This window comes from Schistocerca serialis, chromosome 2 (genome assembly GCF_023864345.2).
Source record: "Schistocerca serialis cubense isolate TAMUIC-IGC-003099 chromosome 2, iqSchSeri2.2, whole genome shotgun sequence".
Lineage (NCBI taxonomy): Eukaryota > Metazoa > Arthropoda > Insecta > Orthoptera > Acrididae > Schistocerca > Schistocerca serialis.
The window spans coordinates 706,479,991-706,504,786 of NC_064639.1; the positions used below are offsets into that span (position 1 = coordinate 706,479,991).

The 24,796-nt window shown below is 37.6% G+C and overlaps 1 protein-coding gene across 9 annotated transcripts in view; it reads right to left on the reverse strand.

Annotated features, from left to right (window-relative positions):
- LOC126457865 (uncharacterized) overlaps positions 1–24,796 on the reverse strand; it is a 277,897-nt gene that overhangs the window by 89,837 nt on the left and 163,264 nt on the right. For all 9 annotated transcript variants that reach the window (XM_050094517.1, XM_050094514.1, XM_050094513.1 and 6 more), the window contains one exon: positions 16,489–16,668. In XM_050094517.1, the coding sequence (XP_049950474.1) occupies positions 16,489–16,668 (180 nt within the window). The remainder of the gene's footprint in view (positions 1–16,488; positions 16,669–24,796) is intronic.

Here is a 24,796-nt window from a genome sequence, read left to right on the forward strand (position 1 = left end):
CTAATTTTTTCTGCTCTTTGCTGCCCCTAAAATTTTGCTGCTCTAGGCAGCTGCCCAATCTTGCCTATTGGTAAAAAAGTCCTTGTCTCTTATTTTCCCTAGATATGCTGTATGAGCTGAAACTGCTCATTGATGAGTAGATCTTGTAGAGCTACCAAATTATGAAGATGTAAAGTGCTATGTTTCACCCACTGTTCCAAATAGTCCCAGATGTTTTCTATCAGATTAAGATCAGGTAGCTTAGTGAGACAGTTAAGGTTCAATAGGGTATCCAAGAGTTTGTCAGACTAGGAAGATATGAATGGAACACTGGATGTTGTTATCTTGGAAGTTAGGAGTGTTCACAGCTTACTCATCATGAAGACGCAGAAAAACCAACCTGAACTACACGTCCAGCCTGAACTACACGTCCAGCCTGAACTACACGTGCAGCCTGAACTACACCATCCACACACACTGAGTTCTTCATCTTCATCTACAGACAAACTCTGCAAACCAGTGTTAAGTGCATGGAGACACTTCTCACCATACCACTTATTAGGGATTCATTCCATTCCATTCATGTAGAACATGAACATGTGTATGGGAAGAACAACTGCACCCTAGGCTGTTGATGTACTTGACACCTTGCTTTGTTTGAACAGAAGCAAGGAAAAATTGTAACTAGTCAAACTAACTACACACCTCTAGTCAGCTACTGTTCAGTTCATGTGTTTTGTGAAGACATGTAGTTTTGTGTGCCCGTCTCACCTGACTCTCAAGAGTCCATTGCATGCAGTTCCATGAGCAATGTTTGCTTGGAAACTAATTGAGATGAACCTATATTCACTGACAGCAACAGTTCATGTCAGATTTGAAACTGATTGTCACTGACAAAGTGTAACACTTGTTTTCGGTCCTTGTCAGATAAGATCTTTTTACAATCATTGTTCTTACATCATGTTATGTGCCTGCAAGTGGCTCACTATTCCTTGTAGACACTTTCAACAGTCCTTATTGACAAACCAACAAATCTGGCAACTGGTCATGGACCATGCTGAGTAAGGCCACAGAGAGAATGAGAAGAATAAAATGGGGCAGTAGTCAGCAGGTAACAACAGAATGTCCTCCTTATGCAGCTGCCCTATTTCCAAGCTGCTGGCTAAACACTTGTGGTCAATGGATGGTGAAAGATACCTGTCAGTGCAGGCTGTAATAAATCAATAATAAGCTTGACCAAAAAGCCACATTTTTTTATGTGGTACAATAATGTTATTGGTGAAGTGCAACACTGAGTCAGTTAGTGACAGGAACAATACGTTCATCTGCTGCATTTACTTTACATACCCCTAGACCAGGGCTTAACAACCCACTGACTTCGTGTGTGAATACTTATGCCTGCTCAAGGTCCTACCTGTGAGTAGGTAGTGGGGAGTGAGGGAAATGCATGTGCACATTGTGCTTGCAACAAACACAGGAGAAGAGGAATGTGGGAGGGTCAGTTTTAACAGTGGCACTGCCTAACAACAGTAACAGCAGCAATGAGCATTGTGTAACACTGACAATGTCTTCACACCTCAGTGTGCAGTAGGAGAAATATTATCTTATGAAATACAGTTCATTTTTCAAAATTGTCTTCACTGAAGGGCTTCTGTATTAACTTACACTTCAAATGCTATCAACATATTCCACATAAGCAAGAATTTCAGATTTGATTTAACAATGTAACAGCACTAGAGGACAATTTTCATCTGTTTTTCTCTCCATATTGAGTGAATATTGATGATATTCACACTGATCTGCATCCTGAAGTAAATGATCTGTGATGTGACAGGGTACAGGGAGACAACAACAAGAGAAAATTCTACATTTCTACAAGAATTTCCCTCAGGATCACTTTCATCATTTACAGAAGAAGGCTGCTGTTGTAATATCAATATTTGGCTCCACATACACCTGTGAACAACTGTTTTCAGTAAAGAAGAACAATAAAATGCTTGTGAGAATTCATTATCCCACTGTAACCTGAACTGCACACTTCTGTACAATGCACACAAACAATTACACAGAGTATAGATGTTCTTGTAAAATGGAAAATGACCAATAAGATTTAATGTGCAAAAGTTGATTAAAATTATCTCTAGACCAGGGCTCAACAACCCATTGATTTTGAGTGTGAGTACTTACACCTGTTCAGACTCATATCTGTGAGAAGAAGAGCAGCGGCCTGGTGGGGATTGAGGGAAATGCGTGTGCACACTGTTCTTGCAACTAACACACATGTAATGGCTGATTAATTAATATAAGAAATGTGCAACTATTTAATAATAAAATTACGTGGCAGCATTATGCTTTTAGTTAATTTATTTAACTTATGACACTGATATGCCTCTTACTGTGACTTAAATGTTTCTGATTGCAAAATTAACTAGCCTCTCACAAGAATCCACATAGCTCCTCACTATCTACCCTATGCAGTAACGATGGAGGCGTGAGGGGCTAAGGTATTTGAAGCCCTAGACTATGCAAATAGGACAGCTAGTCTGTGTTAATCTGTTGATGTATGACCATGTCTAAGTTTAGAATTCCTCACAGTTTTACTGTCTGTGTTTTTCACCCACTTTTAAGTAATATGATTTTCCAGGTTGGGAATAAACTGTGTGTTGTGTGTGCTGTGTCCATGAGATACATATACCATTTTTAGCTCATCTGTTGGCCAAGGAGAATATTTTCTTCTAATTTTTCTGGTGTTTTGGGGTTTTGGGAGGATATTTGTCACACAGTCGAGCAAGTGTATCAGTAAGTCCAGTTTGTTTGTTGTTTGTGTTCAGAGAAGGCACAAAAGTTGTCTTCCAAGCTATTTCTTGTGCTTCAAACATAAGTTCAGACACACTGATGCTCCTATCTACATGATAAACATAACCTTCTGATGTGTCTCTGTAAGTAGTTGAAAGTGTTTTATTTCTTAGGCACACAAATGTGTACATCATGAAAATTATGTAATTCTGTGATAAACTACACAGTTGAAGCAAAATGCCTAAGCTATGATGAAGATGACAGAAAAACAAATTTAATTTTGGCATTGCAAGCCACATACTTATCTTTTGCGGAAAAGGGAAGAGAGTTATGAGAAATCAAATGGAAAGTGTAGCACAAATTCTACAAGGACAGCAAACTAAAGACAGTAAGATAGATAAAAAACCTCACTCACCAAGGAGGAGGAGGAGATTAGTGTTTAACGTCCCGTTGACAACGAGGTCATTAGAGACGGAGCGCAAGCTCGGGTTAGGGAAGGACGGGGAAGGAAATCGGCCGTGCCCTTTCAAAGGAACCATCCCGGCATTTGCCTGAAAGGATTTAGGGAAATCAGGGAAAACCTAAATCAGGATGGCCGGAGACGGGATTGAACCGTCGTCCTCCCGAATGCAAGTCCAGTGTGCTAACCACTGCGCCACCTCGCTCAGTCACTCACCAAGAAATTGCAATAAGAAACACTTACAAAAGATATGGAAATGTGAGCTTTTGGAACCAGTAGTTCCTTTTTTCTGACAGAAGGGTTCAATGGGTAGGAAGAGGGAAAAGGACTAGTAAGGTTTAGGAAATGGGAAGAGTTGTAAAAAAAAAAGTCATCCCAGACCTTATGTTAGGGAAGACTTCTCATTCCATCCAGTATGCCACCTCTGAACCAAGGTTTTGGGAAAATTTTCCATAACTTTTCCTATTTCATAAAACTGGCCAGTCATTCATTTCCTTTATCCCTCTTTGTAACCCTTCAACTCCTCTTACAGAAGATGGAGCCACTGGCTCTGAAAGCACATGTCTTTCTGCATCATTTTTATATGTTTTTTCCTGCTGCCACTTGATGAATAGATTATTATCTTCCCTATTATAATATATTTTGAAACATTGATTATTTTCAGTGATATAAACTAAGAACTGTGTATCAAAAATTAATATTAGTGCATCAAGTAATTGCCCAAGTTAACATTTAGTTGACAGTTTTTGGGGAATATGTGTGGTTGTCACGATGCAGTATCCTGATGCAGAAGAGCAACACTCAAGTTCTCAGAATTATGAAAAAAGTTCCAAAATAATAGTATTTTTAGTTTTAATTATAATAATATAGGAAACATATCAGGTGTGGATATTTTGGTGAGCTCCTACCAGATGGCTGCACTATCCAGCAGTGAACACAATAGCACGCCAAGCATTTCTCATGCACGTTAGGTGCGACTATAAGCTGCTGTACATTATTTTTGAACAAAAGTATTTATTATTATTTAAAAATTCTCATTTCATTATTCATTAGTTTTATGTGAATGCTCTCTGAATTGAAAGAAATGCCTATTACTCACCAAACTTGTACTTACACGCACAGTATCTTTCTTACTCTAATCATTCTCCGTTATAATATACATCCCTTGATCTACCATTACAAAGATTATATATCCAGTAACACAACTGTCAATTTTAAACACTTTACCAATCAAAGATATTAAAACATTTGAATATTATTTCACCATTAGTAACAGTATTGTACTAGAGGCTCTTAGTGGTCATCAGCTCTTAAATTCTGAATGAAAGGGAAGGTACAAGTAGTAATCCTACTGTTTCTGTGATCATCACCTTTCAGGTGACATGGGAACCACTTGCTGCTTCTACCTTGTTATTCATGTGCTTTTCAATCATGTAAACATTATGTAACAGAAACAAAATAAAAATAAAACTATCAACTCAACTGAGTATTTAAACTGAGCAGAAAGCATTGTATTTCTACTACTGTGTCTAACTCATTTTAATATTTGCTTAAAAACAGTTCACACAAAGTCTATCTCCCTTTTATTCTCTGTGAGGTTCATCATTTGTAGAGGCTGAAACTGTATACTGCAGACATTGGCAAGGTACAAAAGAGGACAACCTCACAACAGAATCTTTGAACAAACTTCTCAGTGAAACATAAATTAATTGTTGTTGTTGCCTCAAATGACATTGAAAAAGCTCTGAAAGAATTACAGAGGAATATGATGGGTTCACTGGAAATACAAACTGAAACTAATACAAAATGAATGTAATAATTCATCCAATATCTCTTAGCATGATGCCCAAGGCCTGAATCGAAAAATGAAATCTGTCAATCACGTCATGTTAGATAAAATCAACACTGCCTACAAATGTGTGAAGGAAGAGAGTATCTGTGAATTTCGAAACTGCATGATTGGAAAGTAACAAATATGCATCTCATGGACTCCATCTACACAAATGTGGAACAATCGACATTTGAAACAGGCTTGCGTCTTTCAAACAAAAAGTGAAAGTATAAAAACCAAGTATAGAAATAAAACAGACACAAACAGACAAACAGGTAAAAAGCAACTGTCTTGAAGTGAAAGTGCCAAACAAAAAAAGACAGACATTAGGACCAGTACCAGTAAATAAATAGAAAAGGAAAGAATCAGCAACACACTTACTGAGCTAAATTTGAAACCAACCAAGACAGTCATTAATGAATATATGGATGAAAAATGACTGTAATAAAGTGAAAATTGGCATCATCTCAACAAAAGACAGGCAGATTCCAACATCCAGTGAACCAACAAGCCACAAGTGAATACCAAGAATACCATCCATGAAAAAAATGAGCTAAGTGGTCTAGCAAGAAATCATATAATCCCTGCTCCTAATTTCAAATTGCTCCATCCGAATGTTCAATCACTGTGCAATAATCTTAATGAAATATAAATAATGTTAAACGATGTGAATGATATTTCTGCCCTATGCCTTGCCAAAGACTGGCTTAAACAAGATGCATTAGAGACAAAATACCTCCCTCAGCTCAAACTTGCAGGCATGTTTTGTACAACAATATAACGTCATGGGGGTTCCTATAGGTATATTAAAAAATATTGAATTGAACAGTATTATCAAATAGTATAATTTTTCCAGTGAAAGTGATATAGAGCTCTATATAGTCGGATTACCAAGGCTATATACAATTACTATTTGCATTTACAGGTCACCAGAAAGAAATAAAAACTGTTTCTTAATCACATGGTGAAACTTTTGGAAGAAATTCGCTCTCCTAAGAAAAATATAACTCTATGTGGTGACTTCAATATCGATTTATCAGAAACCAATAAATTCAAAGATGGTATTATAAATTTACTACAGTCACTCAGTGTAAGTTCAACTGTAATTGAACCAACTCAAAAAACAACACCCTCTGCATCTACCACTGTCCACATTTTGACAAAAACATGCAAATCTGCTTTTAACATACAAGTAGCAAACACAGTATTATGAAAAGGATAGACTGCTGCTCACCATATAGCAAAGATGTTGAGTCACAGACAGGCACAACAGAAAGACTACTAAACACGTAAGCTTTTAGCCAGAAGGCCTTCTTCTGTAATAGACAAAAGCCCTTTGCACACATAGCCAATTTATCATTCAGTGAAGGAGCTTTTCCAGAAAGGCTGCAAATTTCAAAAGTGAAGCCATCATTTAAAAACAGCAACAAGTATAAGGTAAAAAACTATCACCCAATATCTCTCCTCCCAGCATTTTCAAAAATATTAGAAAAACTGAGGAAGCACCGAATCACCAAATATCTAAATGACCATAATTTACTAAACAGAAATCAGCATGGCTTCCAAGCACGTAAAAATACTGAAACAGCAGTAATGTGCTACACTGAACAAATAGTCAAAAATCTAGAAAAAGATTATAGTGTAGCAGGAGTAAATTTAGATCTCTCCAAAGCTTTTGTCACTGTGAACCAGGACATTCTTTTAGAAAAATTGGAAGCATTCGGCATACATGGGATAGGAAAAAAATGGTTTGAATCATACCTAAAAAACAGAACACAGGTTGTAGGACTGACATCAACTTACTCCAACCACAAAATAAATTCACTATCAGAGGCAAAAAATGTAGAAATAGGAGTACCACAAGGCAGCATCCTAGAGCCCATATTGTTTCTTGTCTATATAAATGATTTTCACACCTCAGATGATGCAGCCAAAGCAATAATATTTGCAGATGTTACTAGTGTGATAATAAGTGCACCAAAGCAATTGCTACCAACAACTGCTCATAAAGTACTAAATTACATCCACTCTTGGTTCAATGCAAACAGGTTGACATTTAATGTAAATAAAACAAATTATATGCAGTTTGGGAAAAGATGTCAAAATGTAAATCTCGATCTGGTGTGGGGTGACAAAGCCTTAGACAGAGTGACATCCACAAAATTGCTGGGGATTCATGTGGATGAAAACTTAAATTTTAATGACCACGTAATAAAACATGCACAGAAACTTAATTCAGCCTGTTTTGCCCTCAGAATTACTGCAAATGTTTGTACCTCAGAGGGTGCCAGAATGGCATATTTCGGCTATTTCCAATCTCTTGCCACATATGGAATAATATTTTGGGGTTCCACAACAGGGCGCCTAAAGCAAATTTTTTTGTTGCAGAAGAGGGCCATCCGAATAATAACTCACAGTCATCCACAGACACACTGCAAACCCATATTCAAAAAGCTTAGAATACTTACTATACCATCGTTATACATATAAAAATGTGTATTGTACGTCAGGACCCACATTGCAGATTTTCAGACAAATGCCAACTTTCATAACTACAATACCCATAATAGCGCAGCACTCCATACTCAGCAAACAAAAACAACGAATACACAAAGGTATCTGAGCCATATTGGTGCAAAACTGTACAACACACTGCCAGTCAACATCAGGCAATTAGAAGATGATAAATTTAAAACAGAATTTAAAAAATTTCTTGTAGAACAATGTTTTTATTCTGTAAATGCCTATGTAGGTCAATAAATTTTTTCTGATATTATTTATAAAGGCAAAATGGAAAATACCCTATCTGTACCTAATCATTCATTACATTTACATACTTAAAGGACAGCTGTTGTGTGATGTAAATATATACTTAAGCAGTGTTGTGTATATAAGGACTTGCCGTTTAGGGACGACAAAACTAAAGCCTTATGAAAAACAGACTATGCATTTAAAATAACAAGCAGGGATGTATATAGGCTATATTAATTTCATTGTGTTATTATTAACTTCATTGTATTATTTTGTTTTGTACTTTTTTACGTATATATTGTTTGTGTCCCATTTCTTTGAAATGGCTTACATGTATCTTTGACAACATCAATACAATATTTATTGTCACCGGATGAATAAATAAATAAATAAATAAATTGTTGTTGTTGTTGTGGTCTTCAGTCCTGAGACTGATTTGATGTAGCTCTCCATGCTACTCTATCCTGTGCAAGCCTCTTCATCTTCCAGTACCTACTGCAGCCTACATCCTTCTGAATCTGCTTAGTGTATTCATCTCTTGGTCTCCCTCTACGGTTTTTACCCTCCATGCTGCCCTCCAGTACTAAATTGGTGATCCCTTGATGCCTCAGAACATGTACTACCAACCGATCCCTTCTTCTAGTCAAGTTGTGCCAAAAACTTTTCTTCTCCCCAATCCTATTCAATACCTCCTCATTAGTTATGTGATCTACCCATCTAATCTTCAGCATTCTTCCGTAGCACCACATTTCAAAAGCCTCTATTCTCTTATTGTCTAAACTATTTATCGTCCATGTTTCACTTCCATACATGGCAACACTCCATACAAATACTTTCAGAAACGACTTCCTGACACTTAAATCAATACTCGATGCTAACAAATTTCTCTTCTTCAGAAATGCTTTCCTTGCCATTGCCAGTCTACATTTTATATACTCTCTACTTCGACCATCACCAGTTATTTTGCTCCCCAAACAGCAAAACTCCTTTACTACATTAAGTGTCTCATTTCCTAATCTAATTCCCTCAGCATCACCCGACTTAATTCGACTACATTCCATTATCCTCGTTTTGCTTTTGTTGATGTTCATCTTATACCCTCCTTTCAAGACACTGTCCATTCAATTCAACTGCTCTTCCAAGTCCCTTGCTGTCTCTGACAGAATTACAATGTCATTGGCGAACCTCAAAGTTTTTATTTCTTCTCCATGGATTTTAATACCTACTCCAAACTTCTCTTTCGTTTCCTTTACCGATTGCTCAATACAAAGATTGAATAGCATCAGGGAGAGGCTACAACCCTGCCTCACTCCCTTCCCAACCACTGCTTCCCTTTCATGTCCCTCGACTCTTATAACTGCCATCTGGTTTCTGTTCAAATTGTAAATAGCCTTTCGCTCCCTGTATTTTACCTCTGCCACCTTCAGAATTTGAAAGAGAGTATTCCAATCAACATTGTCAAAAGCTTTCTCTAAGTCTACAAATGCTAGAAATGTAGGTTTGCCATTCCTTAATCTTTCTTCTAAGATAAGTCGTAGGGTTAGTATTGCCTCACGTCTTCCAACATTTCTATGAAATCCAAACTGATCTTCCCCGAGGTCAGCTTCTACTAGTTTTTCCATTCGTTTGTGAAGAATTCGGGTTAGTATTTTGCAGCTGTGACTTATTAAAATGATAGTTCGGTAATTTTCACATCTGTCAACACCTGCTTTCTTTGGGATTGAAATTATTATATTCTTCTTGCAGTCTGAGGGAATTTCACCTGTCTCATACATCTTGCTCACCAGATGTTAGAGTTTTTTCAGGACTGGGTCTCCGAAGGCTGTCAGTAGTCCTAATGGAATGTTGTCTACTGCCATGGCCTTGTTTCGACTTAGGTCTTTCAGTTCTCTGTCAAACTCTTCACGCAGTATCATATCTCCCATTTCATCTTCATCTACCTCCTCTTCCATTTCCATAATATTGTCCTCAAGAACATCGCCCCTGTATAGACCCTCTATATACTCCTTCCACCTTTCTGCTTTCCCTTCTTTGCTTAGAACTGGGTTTCCATCTGAGCTCTTGATATTCATGCAAATGGTTCTCTTTTCTCCAAAGGTCTCTTTAACTCTCCTGTAGGCAGTATCTATCTTACCCCTCATGAGATAAGCCTCTACATCCTTACATTTGTCCTCTAGCCATCCCTGCTTAGCCATTTTGCACTTCCTGTCGATCTCATTTTTGAGATGTTTGTATTCCTTTTTGCCTGCTTCATTTACTGCATTTTTATATTTTCTCCTTTCATCAATTAAATTCAGTATCTCTTCTGTTACCCAATGATTTCTACTAGCCCTCGTCTTTTTACCTATTTGATCCTCTGCTGCCTTCACTATTTCATCCCTCAAAGCTACCCATTCTTCTTCAACTGTATTTCTTTCCCCCATTCCTGTCAAATGTTCCCTTATGCTCTCCCTGAAACTCTGTACAACCTCTGGTTCTTTCAGTTTATCTAGGTCCCATCTCCTTAAATTCCCACCTTTTTGCAGTTTCTTCGGTTTTAATCAACAGTTCATAGCCAATAGATTGTGGTCAGAGTCCACATCTGCCCCTGGAAATGTCTTACAATTTAAAACCTGGTTCCCAAATCTCTGTCTTACCATTATATAATCTATCTGAAACCTTTTAGTACCTCCAGGGTTCTTCCATGTATACAACCTTCTTTCATAATTCTTGAACCAAGTGTTAGCTATGATTAAGTTATGCTCTGTGCAAAATTCTACCAGGCGGCTTCCTCTTTCATTTCTTAGCTCCAATCCATATTCACCTACTACGTTCCCTTCTCTTCCTTTTCCTGCTGTTGAATTCCAGTCACCCATGACTATTAAATTTTCATCTCCCTTCACTACCTGAATAATTTCTTTTATCTCATCACACATTTCATCAATTTCTTCATCATCTGCAGAGCTAGTTGACATATAAACTTGTACTACTGTAATAGGTGTGGGCTTCGCGTCTATCTCGGCCACAATAATGCGTTCACTATGCTGTTTGTAGTAGCTTACCCGCAATCCTATTTTTTATTCATTATTAAACCTACTCCTGCATTACCCCTATTTGATTTTGTATTTATAACCCTGTATTCACCTGACCAAAAGTCTTGTTCCTCCTGCCACCAAACTTCACTAATTCCCACTATATCTAACTTTAACCTATCCATTACCCTTTCCAAATTTTGTAACCTACCTGCTCGATTATGGGATCTAACATTCCACGCTCTGATCCGTAGAACGCCAGTTTTCTTTCTCGTGATAACGATCTCCTCTTGAGTAGTCCCCGCCCGGAGGTCCGAATGGGGGACTATTTTACCTCTGGGATATTTTACCCAAGAGGACGCCATCATTATTTAATCATACAGTAAAGCTGCATGCCCTCGGGAAAAATTACGGCTGTAGTTTCCCCTTGCTTTCAGCCATTCGCAGTACCAAAACAGCAAGGCCGTTTTAGTTAGTGTTACAGGGCCAGATCAGTCAATCATCCAGACTGTTGCCCCTGCAACTACTGAAAAGGCTGCTGCCCCTCTTCGGGAACCACATGTTTGTCTGGCTTCTCAACAGATACCCCTCCGCTGTGGTTACACCTACGGTACGGCTATCTGTATCGCTGAGGCACGCAAGCCTCCCCACCAACGGTAAGGTCCATGGTTCATGGGGTTGGGGGGGGGGGGGGGTTTGGGCAGGTTTGGGGGGGGGGGGGGGGAATAGACAACATACACACACACACATATTCACAAAAATGCAGCTCACACACGTGACCAGTGTCTCTGGCTGCTGGGGTGAGACTGTGAGCAACTGATCCCAATCTTATTATCCTTCCTGCTGACAAATGCTCCACCATTGTTGTTTTTAATTGCTAGGATTACCTGGCAGAAGGACCCCGCCAGCAGTCAGATTTGTCCACCTACAAACCCTATCACAGTGACATCATTCCAGAAATTCAGTAGGATCTCCAGTTCTCCAGTCTCTCCTCAAATCCTGGATCACTATAATATTTTTTTAAATGTTGTTGGTTCTAATGTTAAAGCAAAAGGAAATTTTTAGGTGATTTAGAATTTCAGTAATTACATTTAAATATTTTGAAAGTTTTTATATTCATAATAATTTTGCATGATACTAATGTTTCAAAGATTATTGCTTTTAATGTTTTAAGAAAAATTGTGCGCCTGCGTAAACTAAGTAAACCAGTAAATGTTCAGCTATGTGCTCAGCTGCTTACTACACCAGAACCATTGTGTTCTAGCTTGACCAGCTTCAAAGATTACCTTTCCCTTTTGAATCCTTAAGAGATGGTATCAATATCCCTGTAATACAGTTAGAAGCAAAACCTGTGCCATACATCCTCCCACCATCACCTACTCCAGTCCAGTAACAAGCACTACCTATCACATCAAAGGCAGGACTATTTGTGAAACAAGTCATATGATCTACAAGCTAAGCTGCAACAATTTTGTTTCATACTTTTCTTGACAACCAACAATGTCCGCTGACAAACTGTTGCCAAAGAAAGGCTGGGCCACCCAGCTGCTGATCACACAGCCCAACACAATGTTCTTCATTTTAATGACAGCTTCACAGCCTGTTCCATCTGGATCCTTCCTACCAATGCCACCTTTTCTGAATTGTGGAGGTGGGAACTGTCCCTGCAATATATCCTGCATTCCCATCACCCTCCTGGCCTCAACCTTTGTTAGTCATTGTCCTTCATCCACCTATCCCCTTCTCTGTTCCCACTCCTCAGCCTTCTATTCCACAAGTGCACCCATAGTCTTTTTACATCCCTCCTTTTCTGCTCTCCCCCCCCCCCCCCTCCCCCTCCCGCCCTCTGAGCTCTGTACTGCACCCAGCTGCCATACCCTCTCTCCACCTTGTCTCTGTATGCTCCAACAAGCAAACTTTACTGCCTCAAACCTTCCACCCCCCCCCCCCCACCCCCCCGGGTATCCCTCCCCCTCCCTGCCCTAGCCTCTTCTTTACCTCCACCATCCAGATCTTACTAATCCCATCATGCTTAGTTGCTCACAGTCTAACTGTGACAGCTGGAGACTGTGGTCATATGTGTGTGAGCTGTGTTGCCATGAATGCGTGTGTGTGTGTTTTTGTCTATTTCAGCAGGTCTTCTCGATGAACTGGATTTTTCAAATGGTAAAGATAGGTTTTAGTGATCACTATCCTCAAATTCTTACAATGAATGCTGCAGGAAACTCAAAACTCAATGGAATAAAGGACTGCCTAATAAATACTCTGTGGATACTGATGAGTTACCAGATGCTATCATCAAAGCTAGTGCAACATTTATTGTGGAATCTCTAGCAGACATAGTAGATTCATGATTTGAAAGTAGCGTATTTCCAAATAGTCTTAAAACTGCAAAAGTGACATCTAAAAGGGTACAAAATGTGAAATTTCTAATTATATGCCAGATTCAGTTTTATCAGGCTCCGTAAAAACCATGGAAAAAGTGTTTCTTAGAAGATTAACAGGCCTCTTAAATAAAGAAAGGTTGATAAATGACTCACAACAAGCGTTCACAGCCAGCAATCTTTACCTTTTTAAATGAAATATTAGAAGCAGTGGATGATAAGCAACATATATCTGGATTATTTATTGATCTTAGAAAACCCTTTGGTGTTACAAATCTTGAAATTCTTTTGCATCTGATAATTAATTACAGAATTAGAGGTCAGCCTGAGAGATGGATCCCATTACACTTCAATAATCATCAACAAATTACAGTTGCAAAGCAATTTAGAAAAGATTGCTGTATGGTGTGGCAGGTGGCAGTTGATGCTAAATAACTAAAAGTGTGAGGTGAGCCACATGAGTTCCAAAACAAATCCATTGGAATTTGATTACTCGAAGAATAGTACAATTCTCAAGGCTGTAAATTCAACTAAGTACCTGGGTGTTAAAATACGAACAACTTCAGTTGGAAAGACCACATAGATAATATTGTGGGGAAGGCGAGCCAAAGGTTGTGTTTCATTGGTAGGACACTTAGAAGATGCAACAAGTCCACTAATGAGACAGCTTACACTACACTCGTTCATCCTCTGTTAGAATATTGCTGCATGCTGTGGGATCCTTACCAGGTGGGATTGACGGAGGACATCGAAAGGGTGCAAAAAAGGGCAGCTCATTTTGTATTATCACGTAATAGGGGAGAGAGTGTGGCAGATATGATACGCGAGTTGGGATGGAAGTCATTAAAGCAAAGAGGTTTTTCGTCGCGGCGAGATCTATTTACGAAATTTCAGTCACCAACTTTCTCTTCTGAATGCGAAAATATTTTGTTGAGCCCAACCTACATAGGTAGGGATGATCATCAAAATAAAATAAGAGAAATCAGAGCTCGAACAGAAAGGTTTAGGTGTTCGTTTTTCCCGCGCACTGTTCAGGAGTGGAATGGTAGAGAGATTGTATGATTGTGGTTCGATGAACCCTCTGCCTAGCACTTAAATGTGAATTGCAGAGTAATCATTTAGATGTAAATGTAGAAATGAAATACAAAGATAGTGTGGAAAAATGTAGTTTTTGCAGTAATGAGTGAAAATATGGAGTCGAGGACCTGTCCTATTTATGCTGCATGTAAATGAATTGGCTGATAAAATACATGATGGAACCACAGTAATCTTTGTAGATGACACAAATATTCTACATAAATCACACAGTGAGGAAGATCTGCGTGAAACTGCAACACTGGTTTGCATAGCTTAGCACAGTGGTTCAAGAGCAATAGACTCATTGTAAAATTTGAAAAAAAAAAACTGTGGAAGTTAACTTTCACATCATGTAAAACTTCCATCCTATGAAAGATGTTTTTGCCATTGGAGGAAAAATGTCTCAAATGTCAGTCATACAAAATTTTTAGGCATGCATCTCCAGGAGGATTTGAAGTAAGAGATACATCTTACCAATCTGGAGAAGAAACTGAAAACACTAACAAATGCTACAAGGATTATCACTCAAACCACAAGCTGCTCATTAATGGTGACAATGTACCATGGCAGTATGTAGCCACTGCTCATGCATAGAATGATTTTCTGGTGAATTTCACAATTTTTTAAAAACATTTTAAATACAGAAAAAGATAATCAGGGTGATAATGAAAGTTAAATGCAGGGGCTCCAGAAGAAACCTTCTTAAAAGTTTGAAAATACTGCCTCTGCCTTATTTGTATATATGTGAAATACTAAATTTTTCAAAAGGGAGCAACTAAAAAAAGAAATCCTATTCAAATGTAACGATGATATATATGCATATGAAACTAGGCAGAAGCTGAACCTCCACATAAACACAGTAAGCACAAACTTACGCAAAAGAGGCATATGTTTATACTAGAGTTATGTCATATAACCATACGGCTTCTTAGTTAAAATGCCTACCAAAATTAAATACATTTGGTGTGTAGTTGAAACATTCTTGACTGACCACTCCTTCCACACTGTTTGTGAATTTCTGGAAAATCATAGTAAACTTCATTTGCCAAATATTGTTAATTTTGTGTTATGGTATTATGTCATTCCACACTATAATTTAGTTTGTGTTTATCATGCTGTCTCACTTACTAATCTCTTCTTTCAAACTTAGAAGAAATGTAATATGTCGATTTGTCATTTTATATTACCATGCACTTTGTGTTGACCATGTAGTCACAATGTCTACTGAAATTGTAAATTATGTTTACCTTTGTCCTATATCATGTGTGCAAATGATGTACTAAAAAAGTGGTTCTGTTCAAGCAAAACCAGTTTTATTGATATATTTCATGATAATATCTGAGTTTCTTCTGATTGAAGGCTTCTCCTTGAGACTAAGCTCATGAATTTGGTTGTGAGCATTGTTTAGAAGCATGTTATGTGGATATAAATAACAAATGTTTTACAAGATACTGCCAGGTGTCGTCAGATCTCCAAGGGCCAACATACACCAACTTCATTGTGACTGCCTTACAGCAATTCCTATCTGCTGCCTGATAAGGAAATGCAGTAATGCATATGAACAGAACTATACTTGCTAATTTTCATCTCAAAGTCATAAAGGTTCACCTAGGGAAAGCAATAATGAAACCGTAATTTAAAGGAGCAATAATTCCAGTCAACAATATAATGAAAAGGACAGTCACTACTCACCATATAGCGGAAATGCTGACAAAGGCCTTGTAAGCTGAAAGCTAGTTGTGTGACAGTCTTTTTGTTGTGCCTTTCTGTGACCCAGCATCTCTACTACTTCGTGAGTAGCAACTATCCTTTTCATTACATCGTTACATTCCATCCTGGATTTTCAATTGTTCGAATAATTTCATTCAGTACAATGAGAAAGTTTCAAAATCTTAAACATTGTAAACGCAGTGTAGGCATCATTGTAGAGTACTGAACTGGGCCATTATAGTAAAATTTATCTGTAATCTGTAGTATATGATTCACTGAAAATGACAGTAATTATTATGTCTTATGACTTATCACATCCTTTTGTATATAATTAATTGAAAATGCTATACTCAAGTGCAAGGGTCAAATCAAGTATTGATTAGTTGACATTTAATTTTATAATCCCATGGTCATCCAACAAACCACAGAACTGAACCTTTTAGCATACAGTTCCAACCTTTATTACAGCATAAGTACAAAGATATATACCTCATCGAGCCATTCCATCGGTAGAACTTTCCCACCGCATAAGTTGTGTGTATTTTCAATACAGATGAGAGCAGTGACTGGCTCATGGATATCTTCGTTCCTTATTTTCATCTGCATTTCATCCAAATCAAAAGTTCCATCTGGTTTATTTTTAACTGTTGTTACTTGAACCCCTGCAATCTGAAAGATGTTATTCTTAAAGTGGTAAGAAATAAAGATGTCAGATTATGTTTGAGTGGTGGCTTTTCCAGCATAACTGAGACTGAGATGTCTTTCAGGCAGATGAGAATATACAGGAAAATAAACTTTTTTCCATATTTCTCAGTCTTCATCAAATCTTTGATGTTGTATTCAGCTGAAAGGTTGACACAAACCCAGCTTCATATTCCAAACATTTCATACACTATCAAGCATGAAAATTAAAACAGCCTTTTCTGTTTACATCAAGTATTCTAAAATGTGCATCCATAATTTTTAGAGCAGGTATTTTTTATTGTTTCAAAACTGGGCAGTCTTGTCAACAGGCCATGGTCCTTAATCTATGAAACACAAATTTTTTCATTCTATTAATTGATGTGAATTAGATTTACTATTTACAATAAATGCTGATTGACAGTTTGGAAAAATGTGTATTTTCTATTTCTTATTGTCCTGAACACTTTATCATTCAGATGTATACAATCATATATAGACAAAGTCACATAAAACAAAAAGTTCAGCAACAGAAGTAAGATAATATTTTTGTGCTAACTAAGCTACAAGTTTTAAATTAAAACCCTTCTATAAATAAAAGGTGTTGCCCAAAGGGAATTTTTTTCAGCTTAGCTTTGATATCTACCAGTCTCCTATCACTGGTTAAGTGATCAAAGATTTTGGTAATCGCATTATTCACCCTTTCTGACCTATTATCAATTTCAGTTAAGAGTAATGAAGGATCATTTTTCCTGGTATCGTAATTATGGATGTCACTACTGCTTCTGTATTCTTATTATTTACAATAAAATTAAAGAGAAAAACTATGGACTATAATGCTATACTTAAAATATCATCATGATGACCTAAAGAAAAGACTGCTGGCTTATTCTCCATATTTTCACCTGTACTCTCTTACTGAATTGTCTCTTGAAACCTACAGTAAATAAAATGTTTATTCAGCAGAAGTGATCAGTAATAATATTGTGTAAAGTAGATAATAACACGTTTTGCAGAAGCCTTTTTAAGGCTCTTGTACTTTTTAAACTCAGTTCCCAGTAAACTTAGTCCTTAATGTTTTTTGCTGCTCACAAAAAAAAACCATTTCCAGCTGAACTGTGATTTGCACAATCACAGTATAGACACAAAAAATTTTCAAATAGAATTTGCCTTCTTGATTACAGTTCAGAATGGAATTATGTACACTGATGGGAACAGCTTCAACAAGTTGCTGTCTAACATAAAGTAAGAAATTGGGAGTCCCTATGAAACCAAATGAAAATTAAAACATACCACATTGGCCACACTTTGAACAAACTATCTGAGTACCTAGATTCAAGGATTTAAAAAACTTTTTTTTAGTTACATTGCAAGTAGGAGTGTTTGCTGTAAAGCTGCATAACATGTAGTAATATATGAAGTATAGTACAGTGTTTCCTCATGTACAAAAATTTTCTTTGAATAATATAATTGCAAGTAAATATTAAGCAACCAATAACAGATGAACAGCAGTTATCTGGTATAATCAAGGAGGCAGCAGCGCTTTTTCTTTGTAAGAAATAAAATACAATAAAAAGTAAGAAAAATAGAAATAAAAGAAAAAAGTAGCAGCTTTCTTCCTCATTTACTTGGTTAAATTCATGTGGCATAAGCATGAATAGTGCAAAGTGGTATAGTGGTAGAATATTGAACATATAACTTGTATTTCCAGACTGATCTGGTGCACTAAGTATGGAATAGAACTTAAGCTGGAATACACATATTGACTTCCTATCAGATAAACTAAACAGTTTTGCAAATGCAATGCAAATACTAGCAAATTCCACTGACTTAAGCACAGGAAAAATTGCTTATCATAGTTATTGTGAAACTGTCATTATACATGAGTTAATTTTTTCGGGAAGTTCAAGTAGTGTATCTCGAATACTGAAACTGCAAAAGAAAATTGTCTGATACATATGTATTGCTCAGCAGACAGTCTTGTTGCCCATTATTTTGGAAACTACAAATCCTGTTCCCTCTATATACATTTATGAAATTTTTCTACACAGCAGACAAAAATTATGTGAGAAAAATCATATTAACCACACTTATAACACAAAAAATACTAATAATTTTATGCTACCAACACACCAGTTGAAATTATATGCACAGACTCCACAGTATATAGGTATGGCAATATACAGGGTGATTCAAAAAGAATACCACAACTTAAGGAATTTAAAACTCTGCAACGACAAAAGGCAGAGCTAAGCACTATCTGTCGGCGAATTAAGGGAGCTATAAAGTTTCATTTAGTTGTACATTTGTTCGCCATTTCAGCCAATAAAATTTTTGGTCCCTTTTTCTTCGAAGGTGCTACTGTAACTGGACTACAGTATCTGGAGATGTTAGTGAATTGGCTGTTCCCTCAGCTCGAACAAGAAGCACAACAATTCATATTTCAGCAGGATGGAGCGCCACCACATTGGCACTTATCTGTCCGTAACTACCTGAACGTCAACTACCCGAGGCGATGGATCGGCCGCCAGGCAGCCCGTGACAGAGCACTTCATCACTGGCCTCCAAGAAGCCCTGATCTTACCCCCTGCGATTTTTTCTTATGGGGGTATGTTAAGGATATGGTGTTTTGGCCACCTCTCCCAGCCACCATTGATGATTTGAAATGAGAAATAACAGCAGCTATCCAAACTGTTACGCCTGATATGCTACAGAGAGTGTGGAACGAGTTGGAGTATCGGGTTGATATTGCTCGTGTGTCTGGAGGGGGCCATATTGAACATCTCTGAACTTGTTTTTGAGTGAAAAAAAACCTTTTTAAATACTCTTTGTAATGATGTATAACAGAAGGTTATATTATGTTTCTTTCATTAAATACACGTTTTTAAAGTTGTGGTATTCTTTTTGAATCACCCTGTATAACAATATAATGGGCAAAACATATTTAATAAGAAGCCAAAAATTTTAAAAACAAGGCTACCGCAGATTCTGTAGGGGAAATGCTACTATTCAATAGAAGACTTCATAGAGGATAAAATGATAATATGAGCACTGTTAGATTTTATTGTATGTACGTATACCAAAATTGTATTATTATGATGATGCTGTTTGTTAACATCAGCTATTACTACTACTACTACTACTATTACTATGGTGAAATTTTACCACAGTTTTATGCATCTTCTGAACCTCAATCAAATGATTCAGACAATGTATGTTATGAGACAGATAAACCACAATTCACAAACACATAGAGAATCATGTAAGTATAACAGAAAACAATTTCTTTTTCCCATTCTTAGTAAAGCAACAAAAAATTTCACACCAAATCTCAAACAATGGAAAATCCAAGATGGAATGTAACAATATTATGAAAAGCATAGTTGCTACTCACCATATAGTAGGTGTACTGAGTTGCAGATATGCACAAGAAAAAGACTGAGAAAGTGAGTTTTCAGCCGACGATGCCTGCATGGAAAACACAATTTGCATTTGCATGAGTGTCTGTGTGTATATGTTGTCTATTTTCCATGAATGCCTTGTTGCACAAAAGCTCACTTTCTGACAGTCTTTTTTTTGTTGTTGTTGATGATGATGATGATGATAATGTTTGGTTTTGTTGGGTGCTCAACTGTGTGGTCAACAGTGCCCGAGTCTTTTTGTTGTGGCTATCTGCAACTCAGTATCTCTACTATTAGCTGACTAGAAACTATCCTTTCATGTTATTGTTGTCATGATCTTCAGTCCTGAGACTGGTTTGATGCAGCTCTCGATGCTACTCTATCCTGTGCAAGCCTCTTCATCTTCCAGTACCTACTGTAGCCTACATCCTTCTGAATCTGCTTAGTGTATTCATCTCTTGGTCTCCCTCCACGGTTTTTACCATCCATGCTGCCCTCCAGTACTAAATTGGTGATCCCTTGATGCCTCAGAACGTGTCATACCAACCAATCCCTTCTTCTAGTCAAGTTGTGCCACAAACTTCTCTTCTCCCCAATCCTATTCAATACCTCCTCATTAGTTATGTGATCTACCAATCTAATCTTCAGCATTCTTCTGTAGCACCACATTTCGAAAGCTTTTATTCTCTTCTTGTCTAAACTATTTATCGTTCACGTTTCACTTCCATACATAGCTACACTCCATACAAATACTTTCAGAAACGACTTCCTGACATTTAAATCTATACTCGATGTTAACAAATTTTTCTTCTTCAGAAATGCTTCCCTTGCCATTGCCAGTCTACATTTTATATCCTCTCTACTTTGCCCATCATCAGCTATTTTGCGCCCCAAATAGTAAAGCTCCTTTACTACTTTAATCTAATTCCCTCAGCATCGCCCGACTTAATTCGACTACAGTCCATTATCCTCACTTTGCTTTTGTTGATGTTCATCTTATGCCCTCCTTTCAAGACACTGTCCATTCCGTTCAACTGTTCTTCCAAGTCCTTTGCTGTGTCTGACAGAATTACAATGTCATCGGTGAACCTCAAAGTTTTTATTTCTTCTCCATGGATTTCAATATCTATTCCGAACCTTTCTTTTGTTTCCTTTATTGCTTGCTCAATATACAGATTGAATAACATTGGGGATAGGCTACAACCCTGACTCACTCCCTTCCCAAATACTGCTTCCCTTTCATACTCCTCAATTCTTATAACTGCCATCTGCCTTCTGTACAAATTGTAAATAGCCTTTCGCTCCTGGTATTTTACCTCTGCCACCTTCAGAATTTGAAAGAGAGTATTCCAATCAACATTGTCAAAAGCTTTCTCTAAGTCTACAAATGCTAGAAATGTAGGTTTGCCTTTCCTTAATCTTTCTTCTAAGATAAGTTGTAGGGTCAGTATTGCCTCACGTGTTCCAACATTTCCACGGAATCCAAACTGATCATCCCCGAGGTCGGCTTCTATCAGTTTTTCCATTCGTCTGTAAAGAATTCGCTTTAGTATTTTGCAGCTGTGACTTATTAAAATGATAGTCGGTAATTTTCACATCTTTCAACACCTGCTTTCTTTGGGATTGGAATTATTATATTCTTCTTGCAGTCTGAGGGAATTTCACCTGTCTCATACATCTTGCTCACCAGATGTTAGAGTTTTGTCAGGACTGGCTCTCCGAAGGCTGTCAGTAGTTCTAATGGAATGTTGTCTACTCCCATGGCCTTGTTTCGACTTAGGTCTTTCAGTGCTCTGTCAAACTCTTCACGCAGTATCATATCTCCCATTTCATCTTCATCTACCTCCTCTTCCATTTCCATAATATTGTCCTCAAGAACATCGCCCCTGTATAGAGCCTCTGTATACTCCTTCCACCTTTCTGCTTTCCCTTCTTTGCTTAGAACTGGGTTTCCATCTGAGCTCTTGATATTCATACAAGTGGTTCTCTTTTCTCCAAAGGTCTCTTTAATTTTCCTGTAGGCAGTATCTATCTTACCCCTAGTGAGATAAGCCTCTACATCCTTACATTTGTCCTCTGGCCATCCCTGCTTAGCCATTTTGCACTTCCTGTCGATCTCATTTTTGAGACGTTTGTATTCCTTTTTGCCTGCTTCATTTACTGCATTTTTATATTTTTTTCTTTCATCAATTAAATTCAGTATTTCTTCTGTTACCCAAGGGTTTCTACTAGCCCTCGTCTTTTTACCTATTTGATCCTCTGCTGCCATCACTATTTCATCCCTCAAAGCTACCCATTCTTCTTCTACTGTATTTCTTTCCCCCATTCCTGTCAAATGTTCCCTTATGCTCTCCCTGAAACTCTGTACAACCTCTGGTTCTTTCGGTTTATTCCCACCTTTTTCCAGTTTCTTCAGTTTTAATCTACAGTTCATAACCAATAGATTGTGGTCAGGGTCCACATCTGCCCCCGGAAATGTCTTACAATTTAATACCTGGTTCCTAAATCTCTGTCTTACTATTATACAGGGTGTTACAAAAAGGTATGGCCAAACATTCAGGAAACATTCCTCACACACAAATAAAGAAAAGATGTTATGTGGACATGTGTCCGAAAACGCTTAATTTCCATGTTAGAGCTCATTTTAGTTTCATCAGTATGTACTGTACTTCCTCGATTCACCGCCATTTGGCCCAATTGAAGGAAGGTAATGTTGACTTCAGTGCTTGTGTTGACATTGACATTTTCTGTGAACGTTTGGGCAGGCATTGTTGGAGATGTCTTGATTGGGCCCCATGTTCTTCCACCTACGCTCAATGGAGCACATTATCATGATTTCATACGGGATACTCTACCTGTGCTGCTAGGACATGTACCTTTACAAGTACGACACAACATGTGGTTCATGCACGATGGAGCTCCTGCACATTTCAGTCGAAATGTTCGTACGCTTCTCAACAACAGATTCGGTGACCGATGGATTGGTAGAGGTGGACCAATTCCATGGCCTCCATGCTCTCCTGACCTCAACCGTCTTGACTTTCATTTATGGGGGCATTTGAAAGCTCTTGTCTATGCAACCCTGGTACCAAATGTAGAGACTCTTCATGCTCGTATTGTGGACGGCTGTGATACAATACACCATTCTCCAGGGCTGCATCAGCGCATCAGGGATTCCATGCGACGGAGGGTGGATGCATGTACCCTCGCTAACGGAGGACATTTTGAACATTTCCTGTAACAAAGTGCTTGAAGTCACACTGGTTCGTTCTGTTGCTGTGTGTTTTCATTCCTTGATTAATGTGATTTGAAGAGAAGTAATAAACTGAGCTCTAACATAGAAAGTAAGCGTTTCCGGACACATGTCCACATAACATATTTTCTTTCTTTGTGTGTGAGGAATGTTTCCTGAAAGTTTGGCCATACCTTTTTGTAACACCCTGTATAATCCATCTGAAACCTTTTAGTATCTCCAGGGTTGTTCCATGTATACAACCTTCTTTTATGATTCCTTAACCAAGTATTAGCTATGATTACGTTATGCTCTGCGCAAAATTCTACCAGGTGGCTTCCTCTTTCATTTCTTAGCCCCAATACATATTCACCTACTATGTTTCCTTCTCTCCCTTTTCCTACTGTTGAATTCCAGTCACCCATGACTATTAAATTTTCATCTCCCTTCACTACCTGAATAATTTCTTTTATTTCATCATACATTTCATCAATTTCTTTGTCATCTGCAGAGCTATTTGGCTTATAAACTTGTACTACTGTAGTAGGCATGGGCTTCGTGTCTATCTTGGCCACAATAATGCGTTTACTATGCTGTTTGTAGTAGCTTACCCGTATTCCTATTTTTTTATTCATTGTTAAACCTACTCCTGCATTACCCCTATTTGATTTTGTATTTATAACCCTGTATTCACCTGACCAAAAGTCTTGTTCCTCCTGCCACCGAACTTTACTAATTCCCACTATATCTAACTTTAACCTATCCATTTCCCTTTTTAAATTTTCTAACCTACCTGCCTGATTAAGGGATCTGACATTCCACGCTCCAATCCGTAGAACACCAGTTTTCTTTCTCCTTATCATAATACTGTTATATTCCAGACTGGATTTTCCATTGTCTGGCTGTTTCATGTAATTTATATGATTAGGGAAGTCTTATTGACCATTTCTGTTCTATAATGGTTTACTGAAACTTTCTGGCACATAATTGTATACCAGACTAGGAGTCAATGTCAAAACCTTCACTTCATGGGCAATCTCTTACCAAATAAACTAGTTAAGACCATTTGAATTTTCTCATTTTGAGATGACAGAAGGAGCAAACTGTTTTACTTGTTAAAAACTTTATACAGTCAAGATCACACAAATATTTCTTCATTTAAAATGACTGGTTTTGACAGACTTTGCTGTCATCTTCAGATCTGTAAGAAAGTGCATATGCAATGAATATGCCTCATAACATGAGTTAATATGTAATATTTGGGGTAAAAGTTTTAGTTTGGTATTACAAAAAACAGAAGTGGAACTGTATGCTTACATACATTGAAGAATCTTTTTGTTATGAAACCTTTTATACTGTGCTGTTTTTTATCCACATGACAACTTGGTATAAGGTCCAACTTAAAATGAACACATTTTGAAACAAAAATATATTTTATGGTGCATAAATGTACAGTTCCACTTCTGTTTTTTGTAATGCCAAA